The 10,785-nt window shown below is 46.5% G+C and overlaps 1 protein-coding gene across 1 annotated transcript in view; it reads left to right on the top strand.

Moving 5' to 3' along the window:
* LOC135057399 (uncharacterized) overlaps positions 1 to 4,470 on the top strand; it is a 76,344-nt gene extending 71,874 nt beyond the window's left edge. The window contains exons 5-6 of the mRNA XM_063963288.1: positions 2,810 to 2,914; positions 4,303 to 4,470. Of these exons, the coding sequence (XP_063819358.1) occupies positions 2,810 to 2,914; positions 4,303 to 4,470 (273 nt within the window). The remainder of the gene's footprint in view (positions 1 to 2,809; positions 2,915 to 4,302) is intronic.
* The last annotated feature ends 6,315 nt before the right edge of the window (positions 4,471 to 10,785 follow it).

Below are 10,785 nucleotides of genomic sequence, written 5' to 3' on the forward strand. Positions count from 1 at the left end.
TTGAACCAGCCTATTGTGGTGCCTGCGGCTACTAGGGACTTGGAGGATTCCAAGTTGCTGGACGTAGTCCGGGCTTTGAAAATTTATGTTTCCGGAACGGCGGGAGTAGAACGTCTGACTCGCTGTTTATTCTGTATGCAGCCAACAAGGTTGGCGCTCCTGCTTCGAAGCAGACTATTGCTCGCTGGATCTATAGCACGATTTAGCTGGTTCACTCTGCGGCTGGATTGCCGCATCCAAAATGGTGAAAGCCCATTCCACAAGGAAGGTGGGCTCTTCTTGGGCGGCTGCCCGAGGGGTCTCGGCTTTACAGCTTTGCCGAGCTGCTACTTGGTCGTGGTCAAACAAGTTTGCTAAGTTCTACAAGTTTGATACCCTGGCTGAGGAGGACCTTGAGTTTGCTCATGCGGTGCTGCAGAGTCATCCGCACTCTCCCGCCCGTTTGGGAGCTTTGGTATAATCCCCATGGTCCTTACGGAGTTCCCAGCATCCACTAGGACGTCAGAGAAAATAAGAATTTACTCACCGGTAATTCTATTTCTCGTAGTCCGTAGTGGATGCTGGGCGCCCGTCCCAAGTGCGGACTCTCTGCAATACATGTATATAGTTATTGCTTAACTAAAGGGTTATAGTTATGAGCCATCCGTTAAATGAGGCTCAGTTGTTGTTCATACTGTTAACTGGGTATGGTTATCACAAGTTGTACAGTGTGATTGGTGTGGCTGGTATGAGTCTTACCCTGGATTTCAAATCATTTCCTTGTTGTGTCAGCTCTTCCGGGCACAGTTTCCCTAACTGAGGTCTGGAGGAGGGGCATAGAGGGAGGAGCCAGTGCACACCAGATAGTACCTAATCTTTCTTTTAGAGTGCCCAGTCTCCTGCGGAGCCCGTCTATTCCCCATGGTCCTTACGGAGTTCCCAGCATCCAATACGGACTACGAGAAATAGAATTACCGTTGAGTAAATTCTTATTTTTACATTGCTCCATGTCACCCTGCATCTCACAGCTTGCAGGCTCTTAGCAATCACATGTATCCCATTGCAGCTCTCAAACTCTCTTCAGTGTTGCCCCCAGATGCCACTCACCCTTTCTTAAGAATCATAACTCTTGACATAGGGCTCTTGTGCAATTTTGCAGCTCTTTACATGGACACTATACATATGTCTCCATACTCTTTCACTCTCTACTGCCTTTAAGGGCCAGCAATATCCAAATTGTCACATGCAAGTCTGGCTCCTATGCACCCTTTCTCCCTCTCATGTGGCGCTTGTTGCCCTGCCGCTCAGTCACACTCCCTTTGATTGATACGGCTAGCCTGCATCACTAATAATGTAACTCAGGCCCGCAATCAATGAGGCAAGTAAACACCCCATTGGGAGTTACACAAGGAAATAGATAAAACTAGTAAAGGCCATATAGTAATGAGGATACTGAGGAGGCTGAGATAGGACATGGTGTTCTATGAAATATACTGTATATGCCACTGAGATCATTTAATCAAAAGAGAGGATGCATTAGAGGTATCCCTAAGAGCTGTGGTTTCCAATGTATAGCTCCTTTGGACCTAACGGTATCTATAATGGTCGAAAGGGGTGGGGAGAGGGAGATTTCCTATACTGAACTATTGCATCTCTAGGAGTTATAAAAAAATTAGTCATCTGACTTATTTTTATAGCAGAGTTGTAATGTAAAGCATTCTTTCACAGTGTTCTACTGCAGCTCATATGTACTTTATAAGTGTAACACACTGTAACTTGGTGTGCTGGGATTTCTATAAATGTTAGTACATATGCGATCAGCATCGTGGCGCAGGGCGGCGATGGGTGGCGATGTACATTAGTACATCCCGCCCTCAGAGCCGTTCATCTCTCCCAATGGCTGCACTCCAATAGTAGTACTCCCAATACTCCTTTGCTTACCTTCAGAGGCGGATTGGCCATAGGGCTTACAGGAAAGATCCCCGGTGGGCCGACGCACCCGTGGGGCCTGTTTTGTTTTTATTACATATGGTCTTATTTATAGACATAATGAATAAGATGCAAAATATTTTGCTTATATGAAAATTACTTTGCCACTTAGCCTGTGTTTGCAGATGATCTAGTGTATGCTCTGTCTCCCTGCTTGGCTAACATATAAGATTGAGTGAATAGTGATTGGGATACGCGGTTGGTGTAATAAGCAAGAAAATATATCTTTCTAAAGAATTATATAGTTTCCTAAATTCTGAAGGTGTATCATATAATGTGCTCATAATATTTAATTTTATTTCTTTTTAACTTCCCCCTTGGTGCTGGACATGCCCACTATCTGGAAAGTCTTGGGTGGAGGGTGCTGCTGCCATGGCCATGGCTAGACCTTACACCTCTGGTGCTGCCCATGTGGGGCCACTAGTACAATTTTTTCCAGGGCCGCTTTTTGTTCCCAATCCGCCCCTGCTTACCTTACATTCCAGCTGTATTGTGTATTGAGATTTGTGGTGCTAATTGTCACTTGTGCTCCATTTAGTTTTATATACTGTAATGTGATGTTGTGTTTCCCCTGTTTTGTTCTAATGTGTGCTATACAGTATGTACGGCACTGCAAACCACTGGTGGTGCCTTATAAGCAAAATGTAATAATAATAACTTGTATCTGCCAATCACTGGCCAACAGTCCATTCCAAATAGACTTTCAACCATCTAGACCCCAGCATTGACAGTAAAATAGTCTGAGAATAATCTCCCCTAATATAATAGACAGGTTCTTTAGTGCTTTCTTAAAGAGTGTCAAGTATCTAAACAAACTTTCATATCATTGTTTTATTCACAGGGAATTTTCTTTGACCCAAGCAGCCTTTGTAACAATGATGATCTCTGTGAGCTTAGGAAGTGTCTTAGAGATGCTTTCTTGTGTTTCCTGTGTAATGGGCAGCAGGTATGTACAGAATATCTGTTTCCGGCCTAGCAAAGTGAAAGTGCAGTTACGAATGATGACAGTTGTGGAGGGCGGTGTAAAATCAATGGTTAGCATGGGTTTCCGCTTGCACATGCACAAACCCACATATTAGTCCTACGGGTCTACTACGGTATGCCGGCGCTCGGGATCCCGGCACCGGTATGCTGGGCACCAGGATCCCGACCGCCAATATACCGGCCGCGGGGCGAGCTCAGTATTTATTCTCCCTCCAGGGGTGTTGTGGACACCCCAAGAGGGAAAATAGTTGTCTGTATGCCGGCTGTCAGGATTCCGGCGCTGGTATGCTGAGCGTGGGATCCCGACAGCCGGCATATTAAGTGCCACCCGCCTTTCAGATGTGTGCATTAGCATAAGGGGTAATTCAGGCTTCTGCTTCCGCCCACTACAGTCACTTTGTGTGCGACTCCACAACGCACAGTTGAAACTTTGTGGAGATTATTTTCTCTATCGTAAGAGAAGGAAAAATTATCGAAGTCAATTAATAAACATCGACTGTCTGGTTTAAATTTGTCATATTTACAAAGGTGCAAAAAATGTTGAACTTTGGCTACATTGACCTGCAAGCAAATATAAGCGATATAGGGGCAATTTCAGTATGAATTGCAAGTAGCGATTCGTACGGAATTTTTGCTGAGGGGCCATTGGCGCATGCGCAGCAGGCCCTACTGCACATGCGCCCGCAATTTCTGCGGAGGACCGCAGAAATTACGACCGCCTCTGCCTGTCAATCAGGCAGAAGCGGTCGTGAGGCGGGAGGGCGGCTGCAACGCTTCGTTTTCTGGATGGAAACGGAGCATTGCAGGGGCGTGCCAGCCCAAATGGTGGGCTGGTACACACGAACGGGGGCGTGTCGGGGATGCGGCCGCGTGACGTCACACGCAGCCGCTGCGACAACAAAAATGGCCCCAGGACTCCTGCGGCCACAGCTAAGCTGCACCGGCAGGAGTCAGCCTTAATTTCTGCTAACAAGCAGAAATTGCGTGCTGTTCGCAATTTCTGCTTGAAGCAGGGGGGGAGGCGCCGGTCAGCATGCTGGGCGGCCTTGCCCAGCGCTGGACAGCCCCCAGCATGCGTGCTAATGGTTAGAAAATTCTGCTGATTAGCAGAATTTGCTAACCTTACTGAATTGGCCCCATAATGTGATTGCCAGAAATCTGCGCAAAAACATAGCATGCAAGGCTACAATGGGGCCGACCTCTTAATTGAATTGCCCCCTTTGTATCTCAGTAATGTCACTATTTCCTGGATTGATAAATACTCCTCGTGGAGGCAATGGTTTCAGAGTCATTTGTGTTTGTATAGTACCATAAACATCTTACTTCATAAACTTTACATTTCTGTTCTAGCAGGAGCTTGATTGGCACTCAGAAGTCCTTCTGGAGAGAGCGTGCCAAGTACTGGAGGAAGACTGTCTAGCACAGATAAATCCAACAAGCCATTTCTTCTCATCTCAGCCAAGACCCGTTCCGTTCTGCCTTCCTTATTTTCCAAATGAAAATGAGGCAAGTGAATGAGAAACTGTCATCAACGCTTGAAGAGGAAAATGTATATTATTTGCGTTGGTATGTAGTTACGATGTCGCATTCAGAATTTTGACACTGTAATGTCGAAAGATTCAGAATGTTGACATATTTGATCAGCATCTCGACATGTACAGTGCATAATGTTGAAAACACAGAAACTTAGAATTTGACGGCAGATAAGAACCACTTGGCCCATCTAGTCTTCCCTAAGCGCGCACACACACACACACACACACACACACACACACACACACACACACACACACACTTAATTAACCTGTTAACATACCAGTATATTTTTGGATTGTGGGAAGAAACAGAAAACATGACGAGAATATACAAACTTCACACAGATAGGTTCGTGATGGGAATCAGTACTGTGAGGCAGTAATGCTAACCATTACACCATCTGTACGTATGCTCATATGAGCGTTAGGGTTAGATTAGGGTTAGGCTGTCGGTTCGATTTAGGTTATGGTTAGCATAAAACATACCTCCCAACTGTCCTGAATTTGGCGGGACAGTCCTGGTTTTCACGGTCTGTTCTGCTGTCCCACCCACGGGCCGCAGTGTCAGCGGTGGGGGGAGGGGGGGCAGTTGGGAGACATCCCACAAATATCACTCGCTGCTCTGAGCAGAGCAGCGGTGAATAGATACTGTGCGCATGCGCACAGTGTCTATTCCCGCCCGAGAGGGACAAGGGGCATGGCCAGCAGCTCTGTTCATGCCCCCATAATGACGACAATGGGGGTGTGGCTTGCAATCGTGGCACTTGCCACAAGGCCACGCCCCCTTTCCAATAGGCCACTCACCCTAATTTCGGGAGCACATTGATGTCCCTCCCTGGTTTAAAGCAAAGTTGGGAGGTATGATAAAATACTGTAGTACTGCTGGCATGTTGAACATGTCAACATTATGTCAGTGTCCAAATTGTGACCATGTCAGCATTCTGATTGTTATCATTGTAAATGTGGACATATATATCACCCTTTGTGCTGCTATACATATCACACAATAAGTATAGTTTACTAACTGTAGAATATATGACCGGGCAGTGCATGAACTTATGTCCAACGTACCAATTTGGCTACTTTACACAATGGTGCACATCCACTTTCTACTATTAGGATCTCATTGGTATAGAGGGAACATACTGAAGTTAGTGTCAGGGCCATAACTAGGGTGGTGCGGCCGGTGTCACGGCACAGAGCACACATGCTCTGTGGGCGCAACTGGCCGCTACAATTTGTAATTGCCAGGCACCCTCTGCAATGTAAATTAGTATCAGTGCATCTGGCTTCTACTCTGCCTGGGCGCACCGCTATATATACATTGCAGCAAACGGGCTCCATTCCCAGAGGAGCACTGCGCATGCAGCGGATGTCGTGCAGCATAATGACATCATGTGGTGGACCTGGCGGCCAGATGTCTGTACTGAGCATCAGAGCAGGGAGGGCAGTGTATGCCAGTCGCAGCCCACCCCTGTCCCATTGCACTGGGCATTGGAGCAGGGTGGTAAAATTGGAGGGAAGAGGCAAGAGGCAATACTTAAATAAATGATAGAGGTGAAGGGAATTAGGCATGTACATGCGGGGCAGCTATTGAGGTTAGTTAAGAAGGAGGAGTAAAGGAAATCAGGCAGGTAAAGACTGTAAAACTGCAACTGAGACAGGAGAGTCATCCTATAGGAGAGGACAGGTGCACCAGCTACAACAGTGATGCAGGGAGAGAAAGAGCAGGCTGCAGTTACTTGGCATATGCTGGGACTGTTTTACTAGAATGGCATAATGTGTGACCATATGTGTATGAAAGCATTACTAATGTGGGGCATAATGCGTATAAGGGGTGCTGCTACTGTATGGTATTATTTGTATAAGGGGTGCTACTACTGTAAGGCATTATTTGTATAAGGTACATTACGTTGCGTAATGTGTATAAAGGGCACTACTTTGTGGTATAATGTGAATAAGGAGTAATACGGTGTGGTGTAATGTGACTAAGGGTCACTACTGTGTCATGTAATGTGAATAAGGGACACTACGTGTGGTGTAATGTGACTAAGGGACACTACTGTGTGATGTAACGCGAATAAGGGACACTATGTGTGGTGTAATGTGTATAAGGGACACTACATTTGGTGTAATGTGGATAAGGGACACTACTTTTTGATGTAACGTGAATAAGGGGCACTACATGTGGTGTAATGTGAATAAAGTTGCACTACTGTGTGGCATAATCTGAATTGGGAGTACTAGTGTATGGCCCCTTCCCAGCAACACCATGCCCCTATTGAAAATATGGGGTGTGGGGATGCAATTGTTCTTGTTGACACAGGGCACCAAAATTTCTACTTATGGCTCTGGTCAGTGTAAAATGTAACTTTACGGTTCAGACTATTACCATAGCTACTCCCCCTAAAAGACTTATTACACCCAAAAGAGATTTGTGCAATAAGGCTACTGATGAGCATCCCTTTGCAATTTACTTGTAAAGGAAGGCTGTCTGTGTAATGTGGCTGACAAGGAGTGTCTCTGCAATCTAGTTGCCTGTGGTTAGCCTGTACAATATACCGTAGCTTGCTGTGGTGAGTCAGTGCAATCTAGCTGGCTGTGGTGAGTCAGCACATTATAGCTGGCTGTGGTGAGTCAGTGCAATCTGGCTGGCTGTGGAGGAGTTTATTTGCAATATAGCTGGATATGGTGAGTCTTGCCATTTAGATAGCTGTGGTGAGTATCTTTGCAGTCTAGCTGGCTGTGGTGAGTCTGTGCAATATAGCTGGATGTGACGAGTCAGGCAGTATAGCTGGCTACGGTGAGTCAGTGCAATATAGCTGGCTGTCATTAGTGTCTATAAAATAAAGCTGGCTGTCGTGAGTATACACTCACCATAGCCAGCTATATTCCACAGACACTAACCACAGTTAGTGTGCAATATAGCTGGCTGTGATGAGTCTCTTTGCCATGTAGATGGTTGTGGTGAGTCTCTTTGCAATCCAGCTGGCTGTGATGAGTCTGTGCAGTATAGCTGGCAGTGACAAGTCAGGCAATATAGCTGGCTGTGGTGTCTGTGCAATATAGCTGGCTGTGGTGAGTATACACTTACCACAGCCAGCTATATTGCACATACACTAACCACAGGTAGTGTGCAATATAGCTGAATGTGTTTGAGCCTCTTTGCAATATAGCTGGGCTCTGGTGAGTGTCTGTGCAATACTGTATATCAGTCTATGAAAAGTTAGTCAGTATAGCTGGCTGTGGTGAGTGTCTGTGCAGTATAGCTGGCTGTGGTGAGTGTCTGTGCAGTATAGCTCGCCGTAGTGAGTCTGAGCAATATAACAGGCAACAGTGCGCTCTGTTCATTGAAGCTGGCAATGACAGATCCTACATATCTGTACGGGATGTAGTTATGTGACCAATGGTCAGGAGACCGCCGGTCACAATACCGGCACCTACATCCCGAACCCTCACTATCCCGACGGTCGGCATGCCGGCCAACAGGGACTATTCCTCCTTGTGGTTGTCCATGACACCCATAGAGTGGGAATAGAACCTGTGGCGAGCTCAGCAAGCCCACAAGGGGCTTTGCTGTGCTCAACCCCTCCCCCGCCAGCCATCTAACAGCCGGGATCCCGACGTTGGTCTCCTGATCGCCAGTCACACATACCCAACCCATATGTACTATGTGGCATAGAGTGTTGGGTCTGTACAGTATGCCATGTAATGTGTGGCTGGTAATTGCGAGAAGGTACTCTGATCAGTATGGCTGACATATATCACTGCTGTTGGTTGTGTGGTGGGACTTAGTGCAATATGATTGTGTTAGAATGTCTTGGTTCATTTCAGCTACAAAGAGGATATCTATGCAGTGTGGCTGTTAAGGGGCCTGTGCAATAGACCCTTGGTTATAATAATAATATGGGTACACTAGGGTAAATTACCTTCCAGCTGTCCCAAGTTAGGTGGCACAGCTTCTATTTTAGGGCTTTGTCCTGCCCTCCCACCTGCAGTCGTGTGTTCCATGGTGGGTGAGTGGGAAGGACTGTGCCATTCACCACTGGAAGGAGAATGTTGTCCTCTAAGACACCCTCAGTATGGCTGTATATTGATTTACCAAACTCAAGTTTTGATTCAGCATTAGGCACAGTAGTCATAGGGATGACTGTTTCCTGCATGCTACTTAAGTACAGACGGAGGAGGGGATGAATTGTGTACTGCAGTGATCCTCTCTTCTGATCTGTAAAACTAGAATGTTAGTAAAGGAGAGGTTAGCCAATGGGGTGGTGCTAAAAGTGCCTGCAGGTTCCATTTCTGTAAATCACTGGAAGCTGCAACATATTATAGAAAATACCTAAATATTTTCTCTGCTTTATATTTTTTCATTGATTAGGGACAATGTGCCTGGTTAAGAGATGAACTGATTAAGAGATGAACGATATTGCGTCGCCCGTTGCAGTTGTGGGTGTGATAATATGCTAATGCTATTTTATGCCTTCCCCTTGTGCACTAGCATGCGCCAGAGAATGCAAGCCCTGATACCCACTTTTTGCACCCCTGTATGCAGTAGCAAAGACAATGGTTCAAGACAGTCCACCATCAGGGCATCATCTCAACCACCATCAACACTTGTACCAGTCTATGGCAGGCGCAGTGACTCCATCTGAACATGGCCTTTATGGAAGAAGCTATGTCAGATAATGACACTGACACACCGGTGGCAGCCGCATTACACGGCCATGAGATGGCCTTTTTTGCGCTCGCTTCCGGCCACCTCTCAGATGCTGTCCAGGAACACCCATCGCTTGACTACTGTATCCCTAATGCCACCTCCTCCACACACAGCAGCACATTGGGCCTAATTCAGGCTGGATCACTGCAGCGGCAGCGATCACAGTCTGAAGCATTTTGCGGAGTGTGTTCGCGCAGCGGGCGCACTGCGCATATGCACCCGGGAGCCCAGTGAGATGCTAAAAACATCTCAGGGCTGCGATTGACAGGCAGAGGCGGATGCAGGGTGGGAGGGGGCGTGCCAACAGCGTTAGAACGCCGTTGGCGGGGCGCATTCCGGACAATGAAGGTGTGTCCAGACCACTGGGGGAAGGCGGGCCGTGGTGGATGTGTGATGTGACAGCTGCTGCGACCCGGGACGTAGGATGTGCACTAGCTGTGCAGGCAGGGAGCTACTCACCGGGTGCGAAGGCATCGTCGCCGTGCGATGCTTTCGCACCCATGCGGGGGGAGCGGGGTCAGAGACAGACATGCAGGGCGGACTATCCCTGTGCTGGGCGCCCCTCCGCATATCTGAGAGAATGATCGTAGATGTGCTAAATTTAGCACATCCATGATCAAGTCTAAATTCGTCCCCTTGTGCAGTCACAGTGACACCAGTAAGGGTTTTCAGAAGAGAAACCAGATGATTGCAATAAGAAATTATGTAATTTAAACCTCTAGGATGGGGGCTGGCATGAAGGCTGATCACATGACTTAGCCTACCTATGGTGTGTCTCTATTTTGGATTTTATTTAAGGTTTGGTCTGTGGGCCAAAACCTCTTTGTTCCAGTCTTCCCATCTTTCCTTCCTTATAGTTTTCTTGGTTGGTGATTTATTGTTGGCTAAGAACGTCTACTGTCCAGTCCGGGTGCAAAATATTTTTGGGTGCACTCCCTTCGTTGACTGGGAGTTGGCTGTACAACCCTAACAGGTGGCAGTATGATTGCCCAAACGGGTGGGTAGTCAAGTTAGAAGGCAGGTGTTGAGTTGTGCACCTTGGGCATTATCTGGCTACAATGAAACGTGTTGGTTGTTATTGTGCACTGTGAATTGTGCAGATTCTGGACGTCCTTTCTTTGCTACCAAACTTTCCCTTAAATATAAATGTAAATAAATAATTAATAACTAACAGCTTTTCTGCCAAATGTATGTCTCTGCGTCTTTCTGTATTAGATTATTATTATTAGTCATACAGGTTGAGTCTCCCTTATCCAAAATGCTTGGGACCAGAGGTATTTTGGATATGGGATTTTTCCGTATTTTGGAATAATTGCATACCATAATGAGATATCATGGTGATGGGACCTAAATCTAAGCACAGAATGCATTTATGTTACATATACACCTTATACACACAGCCTGAAGGTAATTTTAGCCAATATTTTTTATAACTTTGTGCATTAAAATAAGATTTTACTTACCGATAAATCTATTTCTCGGAGTCCGTAGTGGATGCTGGGGTTCCTGAAAGGACCATGGGGAATAGCGGCTCCGCAGGAGACAGGGCACAAAAAGTAAAGCTTTTTCCGATCAGGTGGT

Source organism: Pseudophryne corroboree, chromosome 3, assembly GCF_028390025.1.
Source record: "Pseudophryne corroboree isolate aPseCor3 chromosome 3, aPseCor3.hap2, whole genome shotgun sequence".
Classification (NCBI taxonomy): Eukaryota; Metazoa; Chordata; class Amphibia; order Anura; family Myobatrachidae; genus Pseudophryne; species Pseudophryne corroboree.